General features: G+C 30.5%; 4 protein-coding genes across 4 annotated transcripts; all 4 read left to right on the top strand.

Moving 5' to 3' along the window:
• Positions 1-943: 943 nt before the first annotated feature.
• LOC136772567 (venom allergen 5-like) lies at positions 944-2,403 on the top strand. Its single transcript, XM_066725631.1, has 5 exons — positions 944-1,118; positions 1,342-1,509; positions 1,591-1,672; positions 1,754-1,886; positions 2,165-2,403. The coding sequence occupies exons 1-5, from the start codon at positions 987-989 to the stop codon at positions 2,340-2,342; spliced, it is 693 nt and encodes a 230-aa protein (XP_066581728.1). The 5' UTR covers positions 944-986; the 3' UTR covers positions 2,343-2,403.
• A 1,380-nt stretch (positions 2,404-3,783) lies between these two features.
• On the top strand, positions 3,784-4,822 carry LOC136772570 (protein disulfide-isomerase A6-like). Its single transcript, XM_066725634.1, has 3 exons — positions 3,784-4,021; positions 4,193-4,395; positions 4,475-4,822. Exons 1-3 carry the CDS (start codon positions 4,006-4,008, stop codon positions 4,646-4,648), a joined length of 393 nt encoding a protein of 130 aa, XP_066581731.1. The 5' UTR covers positions 3,784-4,005; the 3' UTR covers positions 4,649-4,822.
• Positions 4,823-7,330: 2,508 nt separating this feature from the next.
• On the top strand, positions 7,331-10,285 carry LOC136772723 (venom allergen 3-like). Its single transcript, XM_066725850.1, has 9 exons — positions 7,331-7,465; positions 7,971-8,138; positions 8,218-8,299; positions 8,742-8,874; positions 8,935-9,043; positions 9,140-9,240; positions 9,316-9,337; positions 10,106-10,165; positions 10,262-10,285. Exons 1-9 carry the CDS (start codon positions 7,331-7,333, stop codon positions 10,283-10,285), a joined length of 834 nt encoding a protein of 277 aa, XP_066581947.1.
• On the top strand, positions 10,098-11,813 carry LOC136772565 (venom allergen 3-like). The gene is made up of 5 exons (XM_066725629.1): positions 10,098-10,445; positions 10,622-10,792; positions 10,874-10,955; positions 11,402-11,534; positions 11,595-11,813. The coding sequence occupies exons 1-5, from the start codon at positions 10,311-10,313 to the stop codon at positions 11,770-11,772; spliced, it is 699 nt and encodes a 232-aa protein (XP_066581726.1). The 5' UTR covers positions 10,098-10,310; the 3' UTR covers positions 11,773-11,813.
• Positions 11,814-12,538: the final 725 nt, after the last annotated feature.

Below are 12,538 nucleotides of genomic sequence, written 5' to 3'. Positions count from 1 at the left end.
ATGTTATCCAATTCTAAATTATTTAAAATAAATTATTAGTTGAACATATATCATTTAATTTCCTTCTTCCTTATCACTCGATATTGTAATTATTTCTTGTATAATTGAAAATTTACGAAGTTTACACGAATACTTAATTAAATCTTTATATACAATACTGTTTAAGTATTAATTATTTTTATATTGTTTGATTGTAAATTATACGAGATTAAAATTTAAATTACAAAATCCTGCGGTTGGTTCTTCTACAAATTTGGAATATTAATTTTTCTGATAGTTATTTCGAAGGGGAATTAAGAAATTTAATTGGTATTTAATAAAATTTGTTAAATGACGAAGCAGCCAATGGGACCTTTTGTATATACCAAGCTACCCAATGGCTACTGGATATTCCGTTGAAAAAGGTGACCTTTTGTCAAGGCAATCTTGTTTGCCGGCCCTTCCTTTTTCAAATGTATCATAGCCATTGTGTTGGATCGAACTTACCAGTCGATACCGTTTACCATTGTTATTTATGTGACTTATTTCCTCTCGTATACGTTCAGACAGCGAACTGTCGCTCGTCGTTGGCTAATGGCTAAAGGTCACTCGCTCGCTCATTTTCCTACGTCATAAAACTGAAATATAATATACTCTACAGCGTTTACTTCTATATATTCCTTATTTTATGCTGACATTTCTTAACTTCAACGCTATCTTGGTATAATTCGCTAAAAGCGGAAATGTAGTAAACGAAAGCTCGCTATATCGTAATCGCTCGTTTTCCATTATTGGAGGATGAAGAATGGACTTGAAAAAATTGTAAGGATATACAGATAATAAGCAAATGAAGGACAGGAAAAGCGAAGCTTCCGTGAAATTTCTATTTGGTTGAAAATAACTCATAGATAACGTTATAATATTCTAGTATAAATAAGAAGCTGCTTTCGAAATGCTCGATTGGTAAGAAAGTTTTCCTCAAACACAACGTTATCGTATCGTCGACCATGATAAGAAGTATTTTGTATCCTGCCTACTTTTGTTTGTTCGCAGTGATATTCGTAACGAGTGAAGCACAAACCAACTACTGCAGCATAAAATGTAAACCCAACGAAAAGCAATCCTTGTGCCAGTATCCAGTAAGCAATTTATTTTTTAAGCTCCTCTTAGATGAATCATGAAAACAGTATAGGATTGCTATATATAGTATAATACAAAATGATTGAATTTTGCGGATGATTTAGAGATAAACTTGAAGAGATAATCTGGTGCAAACTTTTTTGATAATTTAATATAATATATTAGTAGTTATGAGAATCTGGATGATTTATTGCTATCAATATTCTTATCATCATTTTATAGCATGGTTACGGTCAGCGTTGTAACAAAGTCATTCGAGCAGGGTTAACGTCTGATGAGAAGAAACGTTTGCTAGCCAAGCACAATGAGTTAAGAGCTTTTGTTGCCAGTGGAAAAGAAAAGAGGGGATCCCCTGGTCCTCAGCCAGCATCTGACAATATGGAGAATATGGTATTCTAATAAATTTTTTGTTTTGTTTGTTATTTTAAACTTTATAATAAGACTGATAAAATTTCCATGAAATTTTATCAGGTATGGGACGATGAAGTTGCTAATTTAGCACAGGCTTGGGCTAATCAATGTGACTATAATCATGACAAGTGCAGAAAACTCCGTACGTATATATGAGAAACATTAAAAAAATCATACTATATTCTTTAATTTATTTGTTTTAATCACTGAGAAATATTTACAGCACGTTTCTCGGTTGGACAAAACATTGCCCTTTCCTGGTCATCCGCTCAGCGAAACGTGGATGTAGTTGACTTTGTCGAGTCTTGGTACAACGAGGTGAAGGACTTTAACAGGGCTGAAGTTCAGAAATTCACGTAAGTTTATTAACTAATAAGACTCCAACTCTTTATGCAAACGTAAAATTTTACAACAATTTATTTTTTAAAACTAATTTGATTGGTGTAAACTTTTTATCAAGTTTTTACGAACTGATATTTCTAAATTAAGACATTGGATATACTAAAACTTCGTGGTTTGTTTAAAGCCAATAAATTTAAAAAACATATTTTGCATAAAGATGTTGAATCATGTTATAAGTAACTGTCGATATATATAAAAGGTTTTTTTAATCTTATGAAATTATTTAATTTAGTGGTGAGAATTACTTAAACATTGGTCACTACACTCAAATTGTTTGGGCAAATTCGAAAAGTCTTGGATGTGGATTAATGGAATATTTGTCAACAAACAATCAGTGGAACACATTTCTCGTGTGTGATTATGGCCCATCTGGAAACGTCGTTGGTGAACAAGTTTACCATATTAAATAATTATGTAAACAACATGTAAACAATGAAAACATAAATAAAGGTAGTAAGCAAATTTTACAAAGGATGTTTATTTACAAAGACACTTTCCTAAAGAATGAATGTTTATAAAGAAAAAGAGAAATTTTATTTTTAAGGGAAACAGAATAATTTTTACAGTTCAAGTTTTATAACTCAGAGAATAGGATATAATTTGACTTTATCATTTTGACCTTGAATAGAAAAATGACGGTCATACCAAAGTCTGTAATTTTTTTTTAATGTCATTTTCTATTTTTTATTACATATTCCTTTGCTGATCTCAGGAGCTTTCCAAATCACTGTAATAATATGCCATTAAAGTCAGGCTTTACAAAATATTGGAAATTAAAAAAAATAAATAGGTATATATATAGGCTATAAAATCGTGCGTATATGCATAGAGATCGCTCACTTCACTTTGGTCAAATTTGCATTTAAGCTTAATTGGAAATACACGTATCTCAGAACACCTAGTTACACTACATTGATATAATGCTCCAAAAAGTTCTTAAGATAAGATACAAAAAAAGCAACAAAAATAGGTTTTTCCGTTTTAATAAAATTTCAATGACCTTGAGAACTGCAATAACTTGACCTTAAAAAAAATCAAATTTGTATCATAACATTATACATTTGGAAGATTGTAATTGTATTCTTCGAGTTGCTTATCCTCAGAAATAAGCAAGAAATTGTAAGTGACCAGAGTTACTGGATTATTCTGTATCTCAATACCACGTGAGAAAGTAAATTAATAGTTTCGTTTAATAAAATATTCATTACTGACAGGTTTATTATAATCACATCTTCCCCAGAAATTTAATGTGTAACACGACATTAAATTTTAGATTGCTGATGTTTTTTTTTATTTGAGTAAATTTTTAAATATGATTCGTGACCATTTTGATAATTAAAAATATATTTATGTTGAAAAGATATAAAAAAGTTCTCGTGCAATTTAAATGGCGCCTGACCGTCTAAATAATAAAGATCGCAAAATATCTTGTGGACCGATTAAAGAATTAATCATCAAAAATAATCACACCTAAAGGCATTAAAGTCTGAGTATTGGGAAATCCATAAACAGTATCACTTATTGTAATACTCGAAATAATATTGCTGCTATCATCAAAAATATAACTTGTTAACAGTTGAAAGTACACTAAAAAAAACTATATATCTTCCCTCTTCTAACGGCCTCCCCCCTCTCCTTAAAAAGGATAAAAAATCCGCTTATTTTTAATAAATATATTTTTTCGTGGCAATTGACGCAAAGATATAGATATTATAAAATTAGTTGAATCACGTTTAAAGACAAATGAGAGAGTGCGAAGGCATAAGTCGCAAAAAGACAAAAAGGACCAAACAACTATATAGCTTTTGCTTGTGCACGATATTCATCGAAGTCTATCGAAGAGTCTTTAAATGTAATGCACCAATCAGAATAGTGCAAGAAAAATTATGATAATTTGTACGAGGGAGAGGGGGTTGAAGGGCTATTATCAAAATCAGGAATGGTATTTATAGTGCGAAGTAAAAGAACCGAGTATTAAAGGAACACTGACTTTGACGAAAGATATTAGTGGTGAGAGTTTAAACCTCGAGAATTTTAAGACTTTTTTCGACTAGCAAGGAAAAAATCGTAAAAATGAAGGAAATATTGGGTAAATTATTTTTGCCATATAAACAATATTTAATGCAAAATTATCCCTCTGAGAAAAAGCATTGAAAATTTAAGAATATATAGTTTTATTATAAATAAATTCTTAAAAAAAAAAATAATCTCAAAGTTCTAAACGAAGCTTTAAAATAAATGACATTTTTCTTTCTCACAGGATTATTGCTAATATTGATCATTGGCGCTTATTCCGAGCAAAAGTTCTACAACAATCCGAATATTATAGAACTGGATGTTAATAATTTTAATGATAAAGTAATTAAGAGTAGTAATGCTTGGGTTGTGGAATTCTACTCACCTTATTGTCCGAATTGTCAAAACTTTAAACCACACTTCGAGGCAGCAGCTAGAAAACTTTCGGTATACTAATATCAAAGATATTCTACTATATCATTTCTATTTTCGATGTTTTTTCATATCGAATTAATTAAACTTTTAGGTAGTCTTTAAAGTTGGTGCCGTGGATATAACAAAGAACAGGCCTCTTGCTGTCAAATACAGAGTTGAGAGATACCCAGTCATAAAAATTTTCAGAGCAGATAAAAATCATCCAGAGCATTACAATGGACAACTCACGGCGAATGCGCTTGTTGCAACAGCTTTCAATGGTTAATGATCATAAACTCGTAGCCCGGCCTCTTCGACACACACAAATACGAGTCGGGAGGTTATTATATATAATAAGGATAGCAATAACTGCATTCTTGTTTTTTATGTAGTTTTACTGTATATGTTTAAGTGTAATTTGTAAATAAATTTATTTATAAATAAATGTTGATTGACAATATTCTTTTTTTTTAATAAAACCATATGGAAGAATAAATCGTTTTGCTGAATTAGTTACTTAAGTAATAAAAGCGTAAATTAGTATATTTTTGCATCAGTAAGAAGGTACAAGAGCCATTTCATGATAAAACGAACAGACTTTGGAGTACATTTTTTTTTTAAATAAAATATGTTAAAATATAAGAAAATACAAGACATGGCGCAGGTTGGAGTGAAAAATCTTATCTTGTCCCGGAGATACAAGCTGTTAAGTTTGCACTATTGCTGCTTTTGGTAAAAACACGTAATTTTTGAAAATTTATATTTCCTAAAAAAAATGAAGATAAAAGACTTTGGCTGCAACCAAAATACTTAAGAAGATTCATATTTTATTAGAAAAATATATAAAACAATAGATTGTCATACATTTTTTAAACCGTTAACAGTTATGATAAAAAAATCAATTAACAAATGTGTTGTCATTCTCTGAAAATTATAAAGAAAATCAATAAAGTTTCTTGGGATATCCTCCATAGATAAAAAAAATTAAAATTTATATAATCTGTGGATTTTCAAAGCGAAAAAAACGATTTTATCACGATTCACATAGCCAGAAACGTATTAAGAAGTAGAGAAAATTTTTGGAGATCGGGGATGTGTCGGTGCGAGCAGTCGGGGCCTCTCGGGCTTTCTCGCTCCCGCACAACTCTCCGTCTCTTTCCTCTCCTGCTTTCACTAAACGCCACTAGGTGGCCACGGCCATCGAGAGCTCTCTCGCTCGCACGATTTAGCTCGAAATCTATTTAAGTGCCAACTGGCCTGGCACTTGCGCTGTGCGCGGCTCGTCATAATCGTAAATGGTCTAGACCCTAGACTTTGTCAAACGTTAAAGCTTAGCCATCCCTATAACTTTCAGCGACTCTATAAACTTGCTCGTGCAATTAATTTGCATTCGGCTCTTCGGAGCAATTTCTATTTACTTTCTGCTCATCGGAGCATTATTCTTTACTTCAGCCTATGGGCAACTTTATTATTTGTACATAATTCTTGTGTAAATTTAATTTAACGTATTGAATAAACGATCTATCATCAGTTACTCCAAGCATTATTTTGTTTTGTTCACCAGAATTTTCCTTCCTATAGTTCTCAGAGAACTTAACTTAATCAATTGCTCACAAAAATTTTGTGATTTAGAAGTAGTGGGGGAAACTACTCAACTATTCTCGTGCGGTCGGCCATTTTTAATTGTTTGCAAGCGATTTTTTTTATTATTTCGCAGCACATTAGGATAAATCGAAGATAGATGTTTTATTGCATTCTTCTTCTACTTTTAATATCCGTTGGACAAATTAACATAGGACAATCAATAATGCTACGAGCCCTGCTATAAATCAGCATAATAAAAAATTAAAATTGCTACTGCGCAAAAATTAATTGTACGATGCCATCTGCATTTAGTGCGCATAAAGTTCATATACAAATGACTGTCTACTTACGAAGGCACAATCCTAAAACTATAGGCAAATGTTTGAATAATTAATTTTTTTAAAAACCCCAAAATTTAAGTCTTTTCCTTGTTTACTCCGTAAGTAACCATCCGATTGTACCGTTCAAAATCTCATTTTTTTCATTTTTTAATACTCTATAAATTACCTATGAACGCTATTAACATTGACCAAATAAACTTCAAGATATAACAAAAAAAAATAAAAACGCAATTGTTTTATGAAATATGTGTGTGTTTACACAAAAAATAAATAAACAACATTTACAAGTCCAAAACATAACCGTAATAATCTATATATTGAACCAAAAATATAGCACGATCACTGTCTAATATAGTATTGAAATGACAAAATTTTTCCTACTGCTTATTAGTACGTTTCTGACCATGCGCGTCGTAAATATTTTTTTCTCGCAAGGTTGAGATTATAAACAATACAATTTTAATAATTGAGGGCACGTGGAATGTAATCATGTACGCACAATATATATAGTTGTACACAGGATGTATATCATATAGTAATATGCTGATTAGATTAATAGAATGACTCTTACATCCTTAAGACTATAAATATTTCTTCTTTAAAATTCCCAACTTTTCTGAAATATAAAATCATTTTTAAATTTAAGTAGCTCTTGTGTCTTATTTAGTACAAAAATAACGTGATTAGCTATATGTTACTATTTTTCCACATAAAACGAAAGTATGAAGATTATTTTTTTTTTAATTTAATTTATATGATAATTTTTTCTCTCTCTCGAGAAGTTTAGTATGTAACACAGTTGAAATATGGCTTTGTAATTTTGATAACATTTTTATTATATCCTCTTAATACATACACGTGGAGAATAGAAATTATAGAATTATTAGCAATAAATTTTGGGTAATTTTTATTTTTATACAGATAGCGCTGTATATATATTCTTTTAATAGTATAAATAAGAGAAATTGATTCGGAAGTACTAAATAATTTAGAAAAGATTCACAACTGAAGTATAAACGCTGCATTGAATATAATCACTCATAATGAGACGCATTTCAAATCAGTCCTTTTATTTTTATTTATTCGCTGCGATATTCGTTGGGACTGAAGCGTATACGGATTATTGTGACCAAAAATGTATAGGAACCAACGCATTGCATACTATGTGCCTGAACTATGTAAGTTATTTATTTATTAATAAAATTTCTCAGATGAATCGTAGAGCCTACTGGAATTATAGTATATATTATTAGATACTTGTACTTAAACAAACCACTCTAGGATCAAGAAACAAAATTTATATTCCTTCAAAAATTATAAAGCCCGTATAAAAATAACATTAATTTCTTTTTGTATATATATGTATGTTAAAATCTCTTCAGGTACTCCAATATTTATTATTTCATAACTTAGTCCCTTTTAATCGAATCTATCTAAGTCCGTTATGTTCTTGGGAAAGAAACCAAGTTATGAATATAAATCAAATTTTTCTAATCATATTAATAAAATTATTTATTTGATTTACGAAGAATTAACTATTAATAATCTTCTTACTCAAAATCTCAATGACTATACTAAAATTACAGGAACGAAAGTTTTATTTTCACTTTTAAGGATCTAAATCCTAATGGTCACAGTAATTTCAATGAATTATTATCATTATCATTGCTCCATATATTTCAGGCTAGCTATGGGACGAATTGCCATAAAATCATTCGAAGAGGCTTAAAGCCTGATGAGATAAGCGTTTTGCTGAAGAAGCATAATCAGCTTAGAGCTTTTGTTGCCAGTGGGCAAGAGCTACGAGGATCACCCGGTCCTCAGCCAGCAGCTGCGCATATGCCAGAATTGGTATTCGCTCATTTTTCAGTGTTTTTGATTACTCTAAATTTGTTCGTGAATTAACACACTTACGATGATATTTGCTCAGATTTGGGACAATGAAATTGCTAGAGTGGCACAGGTATGGGCTGACCAGTGCAGCTATGGTCACGACGAGTGCAGAGACGTTAGTGAGTAAAAAACATTGATAAATATAGTATACTTTGTTAATCAAAGGAAGAAATCGATCGATTACCGAAGAGATCTGAAATTTGAATGCACGAGGCAGGATTCATAGCTTATAATCAAGGAAGAGAATTATCAACCTAATCGAGTTCATCCGAACTTCGGACTTTGTCGATAATTGATTTCTTCTCTTGAGGAATATAGTACTTTTCAAAACTAGTGAAGGAAAATACAGTTTTTTCATTAACTTTCCAGCGGGATGAAATGATTTACTTTCACCCCTTTGGACTTACTCTCCTCAGACTGAGTTGAATTTTCTCCCACTACTCAGGAAAAATCATGATATTCATCACCAAAACAAACATATAAAGCTGTACTTTAACTCATGTATTATAAAATTTTATTATACCTTTTTCATGTGTTTTAATAATTAAAAGAAAATTGCAGAACGTTTTCAAGTTGGACAAAATATTTATGAGATGATGTCAGATTATCGAGAGAAAGCAGATCTATCTTGGTTTGTCCAAGATTGGTACGATGAGGTGACACTCTTCAATAATTCTAAAGTTGAAAATTTCTCGTAAGTTAAAAAAATTATTAATTAAGAACTTCGTTAATCTCATAAAATTTATTAATTCAGTGGAGACGATTTGGAAAATATTGGCCATTATACTCAAATGGTTTGGGGAAAAACCAAACGTCTTGGATGCGGAATAATCGAGTATATGTCATCAGACAATTGGTGGATCGTATATCTTGTGTGTAACTATGGTCCAAGTGGAAACTATTTTAATCGGCCAGTTTACGAGATCGAACAATGAAGGAAACAAAATGTAAATAATCAGATAATTAAAAAAAATACAAATGTTATATACTACACTAACAGGTCAACAAATCATTTATCTACATTGTACCAGTTTATGGCAAAAGTATGGTGCAATGAGATGTAATTAAAAATAAATAAAATAGAGATTGAATAAGGGAACCTAGATTTTATCTATATGAAATAATTTTCGAACAGAAAAACTATAAATGCTGCAAAAGTTAACAATTTTCTTTTTATGATATGTATATGTAGAGCATCTTAAAAATTAGAAGTTTTCATTTGCAATAAGAGCTCGATGTAGCTTCGATCGTACAATTTTTGGCAAAACTAATTGTTGGCTTCAAAGAAGCTAGTCAAAGTTTAATATGTTATAAAGCAAACTTAATTTTTTATTTCAAAAAAAGCAAGTGTGTATGGTGGTAAACTAAAATGATCCTGTGCAAACTTTAATAGCTATACTAAACAATTAAATCAAAAATGTTTTTGTACAATAAGCTTGGTTTTTGAGAATTTTAATTACTATGAAAGTTTTGCTGCTTCCTCTGAAAATATTATAAAATTAAATTTTTAATAGTATAAAGTAAAGGGTGTCCCTAATTTAATTTTTCAATTCAATTATATTAAAAAGAAATCATCCTATTATAATGTAATATTTTAAAAACAAATTTTATGTGGTTTGAAGGGATATAATTTTTTATTATCAATTTCACCTTGAATGATAAAATGACGGGCTAATCTCGTATTTATTATTATCACGATTTGCTGGATATTATCTCAAGGACTTTTCAAACCATTTTAATTTCCTATTTAATATAAATATTTGCATTTGGATATATATATATAGATAATAGAGCGATCGAATGTACCTCTACATAAATCTAAAGATAATTTTTTATAATTTTTTGCAATAAATTACGTACAATATATGGTCACATTACGTGATAAAGTCATATCACACTGTTTACAATAATATTTATATTGTCAGATTTGTTCCTCTGACGTCTTCCAGGAAAATGTAATGCATCAAGAGAAATTACTAGTGACAGTATGTAAGCACTAGAAGCTTCTGAAAAGAGTGTACGTGTTACATATATTAATATAAATAAATAAAAGGCTGATTTGGAAGTGCTCAATCATTCAGAAAACTGCTTTCACCGAAGTTTAAACGCCATATCGTAGTTTCTGCCATAATGAGATACATTTTAAATCCTTCCTTGTACTTTTATCTATTCGCTGCGATATTCGTAGGAATTCAAGCGTTTACGGATTATTGCAATAAAAAATGTTCGGGCACCAACGCAAAGCATACCATGTGCCTGTACGCAGTAAGTGATTTATTTATTTCATCCTCGAATGAATGATCAAATTCACTAGGTCTTATACGGAAAATACAGAAACGAAAGTTTTAATTTTACTGTTAAAGAATTAGTCCTACTAATTAACTCACAGTCGTCACAGTAAATTCAACGAATTATCATTGTCTTTGCTGAATATTTTTCAGTCTACTGGTTATGGTAGGAATTGTAAAAAAATTATTCGAAAAGGTCTAACACCTGAGGAAATGAAAATTTTGGTACATAAGCACAATGATTTAAGAGCTTTTGTTGCCAGTGGAAGAGAGAAACAAGGAGCACCCGGTCCCCAACCAGCAGCTGTGCATATGCCAAATTTGGTATTCGTTCATTTTTTAATACTTTTTTATTATCTTAAAATTTTTTGTTAGATTAACAAACTTACGATGAAATTTGCTCAGGAATGGGATGATGAACTTGCTAACGTGGCACAGGTATGGGCTAATCAGTGCAATTATGGTCACGACGAGTGCAAAGATGTCCGTGAGTAAAGAGATTAATAAATAATATATTTTTAACCAATAAGGGAAGAAAGCGATCTATTACCGAAGAGATCTGAAATTTGAATGCACAAAGGCAGGGTTGATAACTGAACAGAAGAAAAGGATTAACAACGTAGCCGAGTTCATCCAAGCTTCGGACATCGTCGATATTGATTTCTTTTCTTGAAGAATATAGAACTTTTCATATTAACCATCGAGGGAAAATACTGTTTTTCATGAATTTTTCCGTGGTGTGAAATAATTTACTTTCACCCCTCCAGACCTGCTTTATCCTTAGACTGAGCTGATTTTCCTCAAGCTATTCATGCAGAATTTTATCATTTTCATCGCCAAAGCAGACATGAAAAGCTGAACTTTCACCTCACGTATCATGAAAAATATTACACACTTTTTTTATGTGTTTTAATTATTAAAATAAAATTGCAGAACGTTTTCAAGTTGGACAAAATATTTATGAAATGACATCAGACTATCGGGAGAAACCAGATCTAAATTGGTTTCTCAATGATTGGTACGATGAGGTGAAATTCTTGAAGAATTCTGAAGTTAAAAAATTCTCGTAAGTTAAAATAATGATTAATAAAAGACTTCTTTGATCTCATAAAATGTATTAATTCAGTGGAGACAATATAAAAAAAGTGGGTCACTACACTCAAATTGTTTGGGCAAAAACGACTCGAGTTGGATGCGGACTTGTTGAGTATATTTCGTTAGACGATTGGTGGAACGTATATCTGGTGTGTAACTATGGCCCAAGTGGAAACTATTATGATCAGCCAATTTACCAGACCAGATAGTTAATAAAATAAAATGTAAATAATTCGAAAATTGTAATAAATGTTATACTACACTAGCAGGTCAACAAATCATTTTACCCACTATGGAATTTTTGCGTTGCACCCTGAAAATATTATAAAATTATATTTATAATAGCATCACATATATAGGGTGTTGCCGCTGTAATTTTTGCATTCACATATATTAAAAATTAATCCTCCTATCAGGGCAATATGCCCAATATATGGACGATGACCAATAAATGGATGATTTACTAATGATAGGTAGTAATCACCATATAAATTTTGTTGAAATGAAAACTGTCTTTTTTTTTTGAATTTTACAAAACATTTCTATAGTTATATTGATATCTAATGATTACCTTTTAAATTTAATCTGAATCTTAATATTTACTATTGTCCATCTATTGGTGTTTTTGGTCCTTTGACAATTTTCTTTGTTAAAATCTATTTCAAACTATTTCTAATAGGTTGAATTATTTTTTATTCGATACTTTAATAATTTTTTTATTCAATTTCGTCATTTGTCTTTAAAGACTAATATTACATTTTAAATATGCAGCCCTGATATACAACAAATTGCTAAACTGTCCATCCATTGGGCAAGTTACCCTATAACGTAATATTTTAATAACAAATTTTATAGTTTAGAGGGATGTCATTTATTGTTTTTATCAATTTCACCTTGGATGGTAAAATGACGGGCTAATCTCGTATTTATTATTATCACCATTTGCTGGATATTATCTCAAGGACTTTTCAAACC

Source organism: Prorops nasuta, unplaced genomic scaffold (assembly GCF_024137725.1).
Source record: "Prorops nasuta isolate Cenicafe-Biocafe unplaced genomic scaffold, Cenicafe_Pnas_1.2 PNAS00004, whole genome shotgun sequence".
In the NCBI taxonomy this organism is placed as follows: domain Eukaryota; kingdom Metazoa; phylum Arthropoda; class Insecta; order Hymenoptera; family Bethylidae; genus Prorops; species Prorops nasuta.
The sequence above is the reverse complement of the archived record's forward strand: the minus strand, read 5'-3'. Positions and strand labels throughout refer to the sequence as shown.